The 15,199-nt window shown below is 40.7% G+C and overlaps 2 protein-coding genes across 2 annotated transcripts in view; both read left to right on the top strand.

The window, feature by feature from the left end:
- Nucleotides 1-8,498, top strand: part of LOC127373978 (uncharacterized) — a 423,284-nt gene extending 414,786 nt beyond the window's left edge. The window contains exons 40-43 of the mRNA XM_051418866.1: nt 3,098-3,255; nt 3,624-3,797; nt 4,154-4,200; nt 7,477-8,498. Of these exons, the coding sequence (XP_051274826.1) occupies nt 3,098-3,255; nt 3,624-3,797; nt 4,154-4,200; nt 7,477-8,027 (930 nt within the window). The 3' untranslated portion in view covers nt 8,028-8,498. The remainder of the gene's footprint in view (nt 1-3,097; nt 3,256-3,623; nt 3,798-4,153; nt 4,201-7,476) is intronic.
- Nucleotides 8,499-10,410: 1,912 nt separating this feature from the next.
- On the top strand, nt 10,411-11,496 carry LOC127379448 (cationic amino acid transporter 2-like). The gene is made up of 2 exons (XM_051429054.1): nt 10,411-10,510; nt 11,097-11,496. Exons 1-2 carry the CDS (start codon nt 10,494-10,496, stop codon nt 11,494-11,496), a joined length of 417 nt encoding a protein of 138 aa, XP_051285014.1. The 5' UTR covers nt 10,411-10,493.
- Nucleotides 11,497-15,199: the final 3,703 nt, after the last annotated feature.

The raw sequence follows: 15,199 nt of genomic DNA, 5'->3' as shown, positions 1-15,199 counted from the left end.
CTGTGTACAGTCGGTGTATTCAGTCACTGGCAGATTTAGTCTCAGTGTGTTGTGGGTGCAGTGCAGAATTTATCCTGTTTTTCTATCAGGAGGAAAAAACCTGAACCCAGCTGTGTGTCCATGAAGAGTGACCGCTCTAAGGGTCGTCTTATACACTTCAAAGATGGCCGCCACTCTGTTGATCAAAGGTGAGGATTTCAAACTGATGATGAAAATCAGATCAGACTCTCAGTTATGAAATCTCTATTTTTAATTGTTTTAAATGTCTTTCTTTTAATGGACGGTAATGGTATGTGTCTGATCACCACGTCTGTTCCTCTTTTATCCTAAATGGACCAATATGGTCAGTCAACAGCATCATTTCACACCTATGCTGCACACTGCACTAAATACAGCTTTAATAAATACATTTTAATATGTCTAAATCAAACACTGACTTCATAGAAATCCTAAACAAATCTCCCTGGATACAAATACATTGTGTACAGTCGGTGTATTCAGTCACTGGCAGGTTTTGTCTCTGTGTGGACAGACATAATGTGAGCTAATTCTTGGTTCCTCCACAGAGTGGACCAGGAGAGCTCAGAGGTTCCCAGTGGTCAGTCTCACCCAACAAACCTGGACTCCATATTTATGGTCTGTACATTTACAACAACTACTTTTACATCTATTGAGTTCACAATAATCTCCATGCTGCACTTTTTAGACCAGTGGATTGTCAGTCTGTCCAACATGGATCTGATGTTTGATTCCATGATTTGACTTTGATTGAGTCATTCATATAATATTCTGTTCCAGCTGCTGGAGGACAACATTGTGACTTTTGTAAAGAACGAGCTGAAGAAGATCCAGAAGGTTCTGAGCTCAGATTACCCAGAATGCTTAGAGAGTCAGAGGGAGGATGAGGAAGTGTTTGACGGTGAGGATGAAGAGCAGAGGAGGAGAAGTAGAGAGGCATTTCTGAAGATCACAGTGCACTTCCTGAGGAGAATGAAGCAGGAGGAGCTGGCTGACCGTCTGCAGAGCAGTAAGAGGATTTCTCTAAAGATTTAACACGCTGGATAAATGAGACATTTACTGATGTCTCAAGAGATGGACCAAAATATATTCACATACTCATTCTTTAAGTGGAATTAAATGCTGAAATATTTCCTTGACTCAGGAATTGTCCTTATTTGTGTTTGCTCAGGAAGTCAGTCTGGAGTTTGTCAGCATGAATTTAAATCTAACCTGAAGAAGAAGTTCCAGTGTGTGTTTGAGGGGATTGCTAAAGCAGGAAACCCAACCCTTCTGAACCAGATCTACACAGAGATCTACATCACAGAGGGAGGGACTGCAGAGGTCAATGATGAACATGAGGTCAGACAGATTGAAACAGCATCTAGGAAACCAGACAGACCAGAACCAACAATCAGACAGGAAGACATCTTTAAAGCCTCACCTGGAAGAGATCAGCCAATCAGAACAATGATGACAAAGGGAGTGGCTGGCATTGGGAAAACAGTGTTAACACAGAAGTTCACTCTGGACTGGGCTGAAGGCAAAGCCAACCAGGACATACAGTTCACGTTTCCATTCACTTTCAGAGAGCTGAATGTGCTGAAAGACAAAAAGTACAGCTTGGTGGAACTTGTTCATCACTTCTTTACTGAAACCAAAGAAGCAGGAATCTACAGGTTTGAAGAGTTCCAGGTTGTGTTCATCTTTGACGGTCTGGATGAGTGTCGAATTCCTCTGGACTTCCACAACACTGAGATCCTGACTGATGTTACAGAGTCCAGCTCAGTGGATGTGCTGCTGACAAACCTCATCAGGGGGAAACTGCTTCCCTCTGCTCACCTCTGGATAACCACACGACCTGCAGCAGCCAGTCAGATCCCTCCTGAGTGTGTTGACATGGTGACAGAGGTCAGGGGGTTCACTGATCCACAGAAGGAGGAGTACTTCAGGAAGAGGTTCAGAGATGAGGAGCAGGCCAGCAGAATCATCTCCCACATCAAAACATCACGAAGCGTCCACATCATGTGCCACATCCCAGTCTTCTGCTGGATCACTGCTACAGTTCTGGAGGATGTGTTGAAGACCAGAGAGGGAGGAGAGCTGCCCAAGACCCTGACTGAGATGTACATCCACTTCTTGGTGGTTCAGTCCAAAGTCAAGAATGTCAAGTATGATGGAGGAGCTGAGACAGATCCACACTGGATTCCAGAGAGCAGGAAGATGATTGAGTCTCTGGGAAAACTGGCTTTTAAGCAGCTGCAGAAAGGCAACCTGATCTTCTATGAATCAGACCTGACAGAGTGTGGCATCGATATCAGAGCAGCCTCAGTGTACTCAGGAGTGTTCACACAGATCTTTAAAGAGGAGAGAGGACTGTACCAGGACAAGATCTTCTGCTTCGTCCGCTTGAGTGTTCAGGAGTTTCTGGCTGCTCTTCATGTCCATCTGACATTCATCAACTCTGGAGTCAATCTGCTGGCAGAACAACAAACAACATCCCTGAAGTCTAAATTATTTAAACACAAACAGAAACCAAAACATTTCCACCAGTGTGCTGTGGACACAGCCTTACAGAGTCCACATGGACACCTGGACCTGTTTCTCCGCTTCCTCTTGGGTCTTTCAATGCACACCAATCAGAATCTCCTACGAGGTCTGCTGACACAGACAGGAAGTAGCTCACAGACCAATCAGGAAACAGTCCAGTACATCAAGAAGAAGATTGAAGAGACTCCCTCTGCAGAGAAAAGCATCAATTTGTTCCACTGTCTGAATGAACTGAATGATCATTCTCTAGTGGATCAGATCCAACAGTACCTGAGTTCAGGAAGTCTCTCCACAGATAAACTGTCTCCTGCTCAGTGGTCAGCTCTGGTCTTCATCTTACTGTCATCAGAAAAAGATCTGGACGTGTTTGACCTGAAGAAATACTCTGCTTCAGAGGATGCTCTTCTGAGGCTGCTGCCAGTGGTCAAAGCCTCCAACAAAGCTCTGTAAGTACAGAGAGAGTTGGATTTCTTTTTTATTACTTAAATACTTTTCAATTAACTGCTTGTTTTTTCTTTATTATTGTCTTTTCAGACTGAGTGACTGTAACCTCTCAGAGAGAAGCTGTGAAGTTCTGTCCTCAGTTCTCAGCTCCCAGTCCTCTAGTCTGAGAGAGCTGGACCTGAGTAACAACAACCTGCAGGATTCAGGTGTGAAGCTTCTGTCTGCTGGACTGGAGAGTCCACACTGTACACTGGAAACTCTCAGGTCAGGATCCATCAATGTGTTCAACTGATTACCACATATATATTGATTCACATGAAGGCAACACTATGTAAGATTTGGTATTTGTTGATGTGAATTGTGCCATAACGAGACACAAAAACAATATTACACTGCGCAAGAACAGGCGTACAGAGGAAGCATTCATCCTGGTTCAAGTCAGCGTAACATCAAAATTATTCTGAAGCTGTTATTATATAGTAGAAAAATGACACCACATTGCTTCAGTGGAACAAATCATAACCTCCATAACATTGTCTCTGCTTGTTGGATTGGACACCTGTTTTGTTTATTTAGTTTCAGTCTTTTTCCATGAACATGTTTATTATGTAATGCATTCTGTGTATTTGCAGGCTGTCAGGCTGTCTGATCACTGAGGAAGGCTGTGCTTCTCTGGCCTCAGCTCTGAGCTCCAACCCCTCCCATCTGAGAGAGCTGGACCTGAGCTACAATCATCCAGGAGACTCAGGAGTGAAGATACTGTCTGCTGGACTGGAGGATCCAAACTGGAGACTGGACACTCTCAGGTATGAAGAAAGGAACAGCCAGGATGTTCCAACACAGAGATATAATCAGCAGTATCAAAGTCAGACACTTTGTACATCCAACATTTACTGACTGACTAGTAGAGGAAGAGTCTGAACTTTATGATGATTTGTCAATATAATGCTGATAATAATACATCATCAATAAGTGAAACTAATGAGCTGTAGCAAAAAAGGCTCCACTGAACTAAAAGAATATCAGCTGATGAATAATAAGTGCTTCATGTGAAGATGTAAGTCCATTTGTAGAGAATAACCTCTGTGTATGACAGTGATGTAATGTCCATGTTTTCATGCTGAAAGAGGATGTACTAGTCTGACCCCCCTCCTCCTTTCAGGGTGGAGCCTGTTGGACTCCGATGGTTGAGACCAGGTCTGAGGAAGTGTAAGTGTGTTTTTAATTTGACTCATTTTAATTGTGTAATATAGGTGTTATATAGGGTAGGGTGATATTACATCAAAAACATTTACATCGTCATAAATATCTTTCCACTACCGCCCTTTATCCCCATGGAGAGTGGGGGGTCTGCTAATACAGACACCTGACTATGAGAAAGTTGGCTTAAACTTTTGTCACTGCTCCTCTATGATTGTCTTTTTAAAGAAGGGTTTAAATAATTACATGGCTCCACTGTGTAGAAACTTAGGATACATCATTGAGAAATAAAGACCCATTATAGATACCTATACATACATATACATATATAGATATCGATTATGAGATGAGAAAAAGAGCCTAGTAATGACTTAAACCTTAAAGGTCATACACAACATACCAGTAACTACCTGCAGTTTTAAGGTGTTAATGTGTATGAAGAAAATCTTAAGCTTCCTTGCTTGAGTTGAAGATGTGCACTTCAGATCTCTGTGGTAACATGAGCCACCGAGTATGAAACCGTGGTAACGTGAACCATTGAGTTATTTAATCAGACATACTTTAATATAATCCCAGGGGGAATTACTTTCGTTACATACTCTATATGTAATAGACATACATATATTAAGAATATATATATATATATATATATATATATATATATATATATATATATATAGTATAGTTTAAAATCACACTTTCAGTGTGTAAAGTGGCCGCAGGCTTCCTCTTTACCAGAGGTACATAGCAGGGTTTGAGGTGAACCAGGTTGTGATCTAACCTGCCCAGAGGGGGGAGAGAAGAGGAGATGTATGCATCCATAATGTTAGTATACATCAGGTCCAGGGTCCTCTCCTCTCTGGTAGGACAGCTCACGTATTTAAAAGGCAGAACTCTGACGTGATTAAAGTCTCCCCACATGATGATGAGGGCACTGGGGTGTTGAGTCTGTAGTTTGGAGATGGTGGTTTGTATGATGCTGCAGGCAGATGTTGGGTTTGCAGAGGGAGGGATGTACAAAATGATGATGACGTGCAGGATCTCTCTCGGTAGATGATATCATAGACATATATACATAGACGCCGCATCGACTGCTGCCACCCATTAAAGCGGCGTGCCTACAGGGCGGCCATCTTGGAACAGGGCTAGCAGGGGCAGCGGTGCATCAACCTACGAAGGAAAGAGGAACTCCTCAATCTCAAAGTAGAATTATTCGCTGAATTTTGGACCAATTTCCAAAAGTATTGATTTGTTAAAAACGTCACACATGTAGCTATGATACAGGGTGCTTGGATATTTTAAAAATGCTGGTTTTATATGGAGAGAATTTTGTTCCTTTATTATTCAATCAAATAGAATAGATTTGAAACCAAAAAAGAGATTTGAGAGCAAAAAAGAGTAAGTGGCAATCAAAAAAATTTTTTGAGATCAAAACAGAACAGGTTGCAATTGAAAAAAAAATATGAGAGAACATATTTCTTCAACTTCAATCAAAACTAATGTTTGTAAGTAAAAACATACGACCATTTTGCGTCCTCTTTGCTTGCAAATTCAAAAGTTTTGCTTGCGAATTCAACTGCACTTGATGGGCGGGGCCTATTGCTCTTGAAACGTTTCCCATAAGTAATGAATTGCGCTATATATCGTTGGCTACAGCCTGCCGTACATTCACAACAACAACAACAACAACAACAACAACACAAGTAATGAACTATAATGCCCTGCTGCTGCAAGCACACTGATCAGCAGCAACATGGTTGTCTCTGCTAGTCACGGCCTGAGCAGAGTAGCCTAATGAGTGAGTGAATTACAGGGAGGCGTATACAACGTAGGGCTGTGATTTAAACATTTAGTGTTGCATGGTACTCGCTGTGCCAAAACGTCACGGTTCCTACACAACAGTACTACCGTGGATTACTAAACTACCGCTGAACGCGGTGCCAGTTTCCACTGTGTAGCGGGCTGCCGCTTCTCCTCCCGGCTCCCGTTCTGGCTACAGCTGTTCTAATGTCAACAAACACACTTATGTTTGCATTTTGTGCCTAATGAGTTAATATCTATTTTGCTTTAATTTATAAGGATGAATCATAACTGATATTTTGTTTCATCTTAATGTATTTAATGTCTATTCAGTAAATAAGGTTTTGTTGCCCTTATTTTGTCCTGCTACTACAAACCGATACTGCCGTAAAGCACAGCTTATTGTAGTGAACTGTAGTAAACTAGCCATGTGGGCACCTGTTGGCATCGCGGCTTGGTAATTAAGTTATCGGAGCAGGACGGGAGCAACAATTTTCTGACCGTAGCTTAACCGTCATTTAGGCATAAGAAACAAATTTTTTCTGTTAGTTTCTGTTTTCTTATTAGTTTGAGGTGACAGACCGGATACCCAGGATTTTGCTTGGAAACTTTTATTTTTGTTTAAAGTGGATTATATTTTGAGAATAAATCACAGCATTTTTCTTTTTTACATTGGCCTCGTTTCCTTCTTGGATTTTCTTTGGAGTTTATTGCCTTACGACAAGCACGAGTACAGAAACTTTATGTCCTGCAAGGGTTAACTCATCCATTTTTTTTGCTAAGAGACCGTACATTTATTATAACAAGAGAGGGGAGACACGGCTTAAATCTTCTCCTTCTCCATTAGCCCCTGTCCCGTCTCCACCCTCCTCTCTTCCCCCGACGTTGCTTCCCTCCTCTGCATCCTCGGTGTGTTTTCTCCAGGTGCCGGCCTGCATCAGTGCGATCAGCTGTTCTGCGGAGTAAACAAAGGCAGCGTGTCCCGGTGGAAGTGGTATTAAAACACGAAAACAAAACACAAAAACTCTCTCAAACAACATTGTTAGAGAGGGCAGGACTTCATAGAGTTACAGTGAAAAGATAAGAATGAACAAAAAGAGAATAATAGTTAAAAGTTAGAAAAAGAGGACTCAAAGACTGGAGTAACGTAACAGGTAAAATGCAGCTTTTCGCGAATACGGAATTATTATTATGGTAAGAGTGGGCTCTGAACGAAGGTCCTAAAAGATACATACACCCGTTTTCTGTCATGTTCTTTTGGTGTTCCTTTTTTCTGCTATTTTATGAACATAGTTCTAAGCAGTCATCTTGTCTACAGGTCACCTGATGTAATTTGATTCATGAAAACAAAGCAGCACACATTCAACCATTTTCAGACTGTGACATCACTCATTCACAGCTCTGATGTCATCATCAAAGTGTCAATCAATGATCAGATGATAGATCAATAACTGCAGCTGTATTGTGTCTTGTTCTCTCCATCAGATTCCTGTGAACTCACAGTCGACACAAACACAGTACACAGAAAGATCCAACTGTCTGACAACAACAGGAAGATGACATATGTGATGGAGTATCAGACATATCCTGATCATCCAGACAGATTTGACTACTGTCCTCTGCTGCTGTGTAGAACTGGTCTGACTGGTCGCTGTTACTGGGAGGTCGAGTGGAGAGGAAGAGTTTATATATCAGTGAGTTACAGAGGAATCAGGAGGAGAGGAGACAGTGAAGACTGCGCGTTTGGGTGGAATGATCAGTCCTGGTGTGTGGAGTGCTCTGATGGTCGTTACTCTGTCTGTCACAACAAGAAAAGAACATCCATCTCCTCCTCCTCCTCCTCCTCCTCCTCCTCTGGTAGAGTAGCAGTGTATGTGGACTGTCCTGCTGGCACTCTGTCCTTCTACACAGTCTCCTCTGACACATTGATCCACCTCCACACCTTCAGCACCACATTCATTGAACCTCTTTATCCTGGGTTCGGGTTCAGGTTCTGGTTCAGGTCTGGTTCCTCAGTGTCTCTGTGTCCTCTGTAGGAGGGAGAGACAAACTTTCTCACTGCTGACCAGATAGTTCAGTCTGTACAGGATCACACACAGCTGATGTTAGTTTGTACCAACCTGATGTGTTTACTGTAATAGATGAGGAAGAGGAGGCTGAAGGAAGAGAAGAGCAAAAGATGCTGGGATCATGTGTGCAGCCTGCAGACGTAGGGATAACTCATCAATCAATCATCAATTAAATGTGGCTGCTTGTTTTTCAAATCTTCTTTTTGAAACCACAGTTAGAGGGAAAGTGTTTTTATGACTCAAATATTAGAGTGTGAACAAATATTCAACTTTGAGTCTGAAACTGAACTTAAAACCTTTGTTCAAATGCCAAACAGCTCCTTCAATTTATCTACTTTATAAAAAAAAATCTTTAATATTCATGTCCTGATTTCACCACGCTGTATGATTTCTGTCTGTCTGTGTTGTTCTTGTTCAATAAAGTTTTAAAGAAGGAAACCTGCTGATGACTCCAAGTAAAATTCCTGCATTAAAAATAACACTAAAGTATCAAAAGTTAAGTACAAATAATTAATAAAAGTGTCCCCTGTCAGTGTTACACTGCTATATATGATATTATTGGATTATTACTGCTGATGCATTCATGTTTAACAAGTACGTTAGTGTTATTGTAGTCTAGGTAGAGATCATTTTAACTCGTCTAGATACGGTTGGTGGTTGAATCTGTAACAATGCATCAGATTCTATAAACTAATCACATGCTTTATCTCTCTCAGTAACTATGTACTCCTACTCGTATTATGCCTCACACCGGGCACCATTGAGATGACAATACCAGCAGCGGCCCCAAGACAATATGAGTTAGACTTCCTGTCCAGAACTTTAATAAATACATCCATTAATACATTCATCACTCCACTTAGTTGTTGTTGTTGTTGTTGTTGTTGTTGTTGCACTTACTGGGAGCAGGGCAACTCACCTAGTTAGTGCAGATAGTTTGGTGACATCCCATAATTCCCAGCATAGCTCCACTCAACTTCATATCAGCCAGTAGGTGAAAACAGCTGTGTGGGTGGGAGACTTTGATTTGTAAAGTAACTAAAGCTGTCAGATAAATGTAGTGGAAGATGTCTCTCTGAGATGTAGTGCAGTACAAGTAGAGAGTAATGTACAAGTACTGTAGTACAGTGCAGTAGTTGAGTAAATGTACTTGGTTCCTTTCCAGCAGTAAAATGAATGACACATACAGACAGAAATGTGTCACATGTGAATGAGTCACTGATGATTACTCTGGAGAAGAATGACTGAATAATGGAGCTGAGATCTCCTTTAAATGAGGAGTGCTCCTCATTAATGGAGGAGGATTTGGCTCCCTCTGGTGTCACAAACATAAAGTGCATCCTGTCAGTTGAAGTGAAACAGATTACAGGCTGCTTTCAGTGTTTGGGAATCATCCAAATATCAACAGGTAGAGATCATTTTGCCCTAATGTTACAGTTTGGACTTATTTCCTATCTTTGTCTTTGGGAGTAAAAGCAGCTTCACATCTGGAACATCTGGAACTACAGATTCCTCCAGAAAGAGATTCTGTCTCATCTTCTCTGGACTTTATAGGACTGAAGTGTGTTGCATTCTGCTGCTGCACACTGCAACACAGACAGGAAGTTAGCCTTTATTTTGGTGGCTGTATTTTGTTCTGACAGGATTAACAGGAAATGGCAGTATGTATGGGTGCTTTTCATCTGGCCTTTCTCATTTCTCTAATTTGTGCCTCCTCGTTTTCTCTGACCTGCCTGTGACCCAGAAATCATCCTCAGTGCGCCATCTTGAAGGATGTCTCAATTCCTAGGGTGCTCTTTTATTACGCTAATGCGTCTCCTCGTTTCCCTAACTCGCTTCCTTTCCTCATGTCTTAGATCCTCCCAGCAAGGAGGTGAGAGAGATTCAAGGACACAGGAGGCGAAGCTGCCAAATGAGAAAACCTTCTTCTACAGCATCAGTATTTATGGCTGCAGCTGTATCACCTGTCAGACTGAATGTCCACAGAATCTTTTGCTTAAGAACAATTTCAAAACCTTACAGTATTCATTTAATTAAGTCATGTAAATTGTTTAACATTGTGCATTTTAGCAGTATTATTACTTTTGTTGATCATTTAATATTAATTTTTAAAAAGGCATATTGTAATAACAAGAGCAGCAGCATTGCTTGATTTTACCAACAAAATCAAAAAAAAGTTCAGAGATTTGCTCCTCACATTGTCTTTAAGGACAGTTGTAGATGGACCCTGTTATGAGCACAGTGATTGCCTGAACTGATTTCAGGTGTTCACCGGCAGCAGGCAGCAGGGCTGGAGGCAATCTGCTGACTGAAGAAGAAACAAGTGTTTGTCTTCTGTTTGTCTTTCTCTGTCCATCTCACACCAGCAGCCGCAGAGCACACAAGCTAGTTTTTAATTTTTCCAAATGTTGACGGCAGTCTGAGCACACCGGCATGGAAACAGCTAACAGGTACGGTTTCTTTATCTGTGACAGAGCTTTGTTCAACAGCATGCTGAGGCCCTTCAGATCATAACGATTGATTTTATTGTGGTTTACTGAGTTGTTAATTAAGATTAGGAGTTATTTCAGCCAGGTTTAACCACAGAGGGACATTTTAACACAGGTCAGATACTGTAAAAGCTGATGAGTTAGTTCAACTTAAACTGTTAGAGGACACCGATCGCCTTAAACAGTTTAAGTTTATTAACTCAACAACAATTTAAGCATGAAAGGTATTTGAGTAGAAGTATTTCTTACAATAACTTAAGTTAATTGTACCACTTCCATTCAATTAACTGAAGTCAATATTAGCTTTACACTTAAATGCAAACATATCTAAACAAATGTTAACAGAATTTATCTGAATTAACTTAAACGCTTCAGTTTTCTTCCACTAAAGCAAACTATTACATTACCTGTAATTTCTGGTAACGTACTTCTTATATTAAGATGTGTTGTGAGGTTTTACAGTTTAATGATGCTCACAAACAATATTTCTTTAACACCAGTTTTTACATGCATTAATCTTTTAATTTCTGTACTTTTCTTTTGATAGTTCTAGAGTTGCTGGTTTCAGAATCACTTGTGCCAAAGTGTTACGTTTCATTCGGACCCTGACCCGAAAGAAGCCTCTGGAGCCAGAAGGCGAGGAGTCCAACTTCTGCCGATGCCTGACCACCTTGGACCTGGTGGGTCTGGGTGTTGGCAGCACGCTTGGAGCTGGCGTCTACGTGCTGTCAGGAGAGGTGGCCAGAGAAGTGTCCGGCCCCAGCATCATTATCTCCTTCCTGGTTGCAGCTTTGGCTTCGGTCTTCGCAGGGTTGTGTTATGCGGAGTTTGGAGCCAGGGTCCCCAAGACAGGCTCAGCTTACCTTTACAGCTATGTGACCGTAGGAGAGGTGTGGGCATTTGTGACTGGCTGGAACCTGCTGCTGTCCTACGTCATCGGTGAGTAAAACACACCTTTCCTCTGAGCAGTTGTGCCAATGCATATACAAATATATTGGTGTATTTCAAAACTTAACACTGGAAATTTTAAGTCCAATTTTAAGTTTTGAAATAAACAAATTATTATAATTACTTTTCTTCTATAGGAAAACATGTATCTTAAAAACAAATTCAAATTTAAAACAGTTAATAATACTATTTGAACTTGTACTTTTGAACTTTAAGTAAAGAATCAGTATTTCTGCTTTTACCGGAGTCTTTTTACATTCGTGTCTGTACTTCTTCTGGAGTATAGAATGTGTGTACTTCTACCACCTCAGTTATGTTAAATGTGTTAATATATTAATTCACTCACTTTTTTTACGAAACATAAAAGAAAGTAGCAAATTAACTGGTAAATGTTTTAAAAGTTGCCACATGACCTGTTTTAGAAAAGGTGAAAATTAAATTGAAAATGAATGAACTAATATGTTAAGGCTAACACAATGTCATGATCTTTGAGTATCTATCTATGCTGGCCTGATTTAAGTGCTCTTTACTTGCCCCCTCTCCCCTAGTCCCTGCTGTAGTCCAAACTGAACACCAAAGCAGGGTATCACAGGTTATTTTGGTGTGGCTTTTTGGCGCCATCTTGTGGCATTTTAGGATATTACAGGCAAAAATAGCTGGAACTGCATTTATTTGTAGTTCACTGTGCACAGAGCAAGAAGTTGTCTGCCACTGTTTTCCTATTTTTTTTTTTTTATTGCCCTTTGCAAGTTTCTTTGATCCTGTATTAGCCGTTCAATCCCTGAAGGGGATGCAACCCTGTTGTTTTAGTGTCTGATGATAATTATTGTGCCTTGCATAAGCAAGCACAATACTATTATTCCTCGGGCTTAATATTATTATTCTTCTTCCGTACGTTTTTCGGCGCGCTTCTTCTCCCGCAGCTTTTGTCGCACATACACAAAAAAGGTATCAAAACGTGCGGCTCGATGAGGACATTAGTGCTATGACTTTTCTAAGAATTTCGCCAAACGGTTTGCCGATAAATCGCCAAAAACCGGTCCAAAAAATGAATGGGTGTGTATTGCGAGAACCTCCAACTGAAAAAAACTGCCAGAGTGCGTGACATCATCGCTAGAGTGTGGGGAGAGAGAAAAATTTGTCGAAAAATTAATTTGTAAACTGCTGTCATGGCCACAAATTTCACTCTACAGAAATAATTTATAGATAGAAACGTAGGTAAATTCGTTGGGGTCGCAGTGATACTACTGCTGAAGCTGTCAGACTAATAGTTTTGGCGGGAAACGCACTGATGCGCCAGCAACGCCCTCTCACGGCCCCATCTACTCCCATGTTAAAATGTAGAGGAGAAACTTGAAACACGCTCGTTGAACCTCTTCTCTCTCAATCTCCCCAGGTCACATTTTTTAACTTTAGCCACTGAAACTCGGCAGTGCTATAGTCAACAAGATGACGACGCTCACGGTCTTTTCGGTTTTCATTTCGGTCGTTCCTGGCCATGCTTTTGAGGGGATTCATTTTAAATGTTTCTGTCTCTCTGAGGAGTTAGAGACAGAGAGAGAGCGCGCGCAGCTGCTGTGGGCTCCCCTGATTGCCATGACAACCAAAGCCTGCTCACACACACACACACACACACACACAGCTAGCTTCAGAGGAGCATTTAAGCTATTAATAAGCTAGCGCTAGCTGGCTAGCTAAAGATAATTAGCAGGTGGCTAACAAACAAACAATTTAAAGCTGAATGATTTTAATATTAACACAAAATAAGTTCAGTACACCTTAAATATTTTACCCTACTATGAGCTGTTCCTTAATTTACATTAGCACTCCTTCAGGAGCATAATACAATTAAACACATTAACCAAAGCTAGCACTTAGCTAGCGATTAGCGCTTAGCTAGCGATTAGCGGTTAGCTAGCGATTAGCACGTAGCTAAGCGCTAGCTCTGGTTAATGTGTTTATGTTTGCTAGCTCTAGCTAGCTACCTAAAGAGAATTAGAGGGTATTAAAATGCTAGCAAAAGAATTAGAAGATAGAAGAAGGTATTAGAAGGCTAGCTAATTAATTAATATGCTCTGCTTGCTAGAGAGGACAAGCTACTAATGTTCTAGCGCAAGCTAGCTAGACAGAACAAGGTATGAATGTGCTAGCACTCGCTAGCTAGAGAGGACAAAGGATTACTGTGCTAATTAAACGTCACAAAAGACACAGCAATTCTTAATTAGCCATCTATTTCAACTTGTTACACCTGACACAAGTTATACAGATTTACTAATGTAATAAAACATCAAGATAGATTTATTTTGTGAGGAAGAAGACACTCAGACTGTTGTAACTGCCTATGACTGCACAGTAAGAATAGTTTTCTTTCTTAATTATGTATTATTTATTAATATAAATATTGTTATTCATATTATTGATAGCATTACTTATTATTGTTGTTATTTTTATGATTATTATTATAACTACATACTTATTATTCCCACCATTGTGGTTATTACTTATTTAGTTACTTTAGCAATTTTAATTAAACCATGACCCTTCCTGCATTATCCCAGGACAATATTATGCCAAACTCCATTTAAGAAATACCATATATTAACAATTATTTGCGCTTACATAAAAGCACATAACTGTAGAAACACAAGAAAAAACTCATCATATCTCAACAGTCTTCTTGTTAACTCGGCATCAATATAATACATAAATACCAACTTTTTGGCCGACTTTGTCGCATCAACTCGTTACCAGCCTCACTATTTCAGTGGGATGTGGGAAGACCGTGGCAATAGATGGAAAAAACAAGATTTATCATTAAAATACGTGGTTGTTAGTGGATCACGCGGACGCCGAATTAAACACAGGTGTCTCCCCTCATTGTACTGTAAACTACTCGGCAGTGTCAGTAATGTATGGGCCAGTGTCACGGGCCAGAGCAAGGCACAATCAAAATTGCTTTAGGAATTTTCTAGTTATTGTGCCTTGCATAAGCAAGCACAATACTATTATTCCCCATACTTATTATTGTGCCTTGCATAAGCAAGCACAATACTATTATTCCCCATACTTATTATTGTGCCTTGCATAAGCAAGCACAATACTACTATCCTCGGGCTTATTATTGTGCCTTGCATAAGCAAGCACAATACTATTATCCCTCGGGCTTATTATTGTGCCTTGCATAAGCAAGCACAATACTACTCTCCCTCGGGCTTATTATATTTTATTCTTCCGTACGTTTTTCGGGCGCCTACTTCTCCCGGAGCTTTTGTCGCACATACACAAGAAAGGTATCAAAACGTGCGGCTCGGCCGGGAATCGAGTGCTATGACTTTTCTAAGAATTTCGCCAAACGGTTTGCCGGTAAATCGCCAAAAACCGGTAAAAAAATGAATGGGTGTGTATTGCGAGAACCTCCAACTGAAAAAAACTGCCAGAGTGCGTGACATCATCGCTAGAGTGTGGGGAGAAGGGAAAAATTTGTCGAAAAATAAATTTGTAAACTGCTGTCATGGCCACAAATTTCACTCTACAGAAATAATTTATAGATAGAAACGTAGGTAAATCCGTTGGGGTCGCAGTGATACTACTGCTGAAGCTGTCAGACAAATAGTTTTGGCGGGAGACGCACTGATGCGCCAGCAACACCCTCTCACGGCCCCATCTACTCCCATGTTAATTTTAGAGGACAAATCTTGAAAA

This window comes from Dicentrarchus labrax, unplaced genomic scaffold (assembly GCF_905237075.1).
Source record: "Dicentrarchus labrax unplaced genomic scaffold, dlabrax2021, whole genome shotgun sequence".
NCBI classification, from domain to species: Eukaryota; Metazoa; Chordata; class Actinopteri; family Moronidae; genus Dicentrarchus; species Dicentrarchus labrax.
This window is presented reverse-complemented; position numbering and strand designations above follow the sequence as displayed.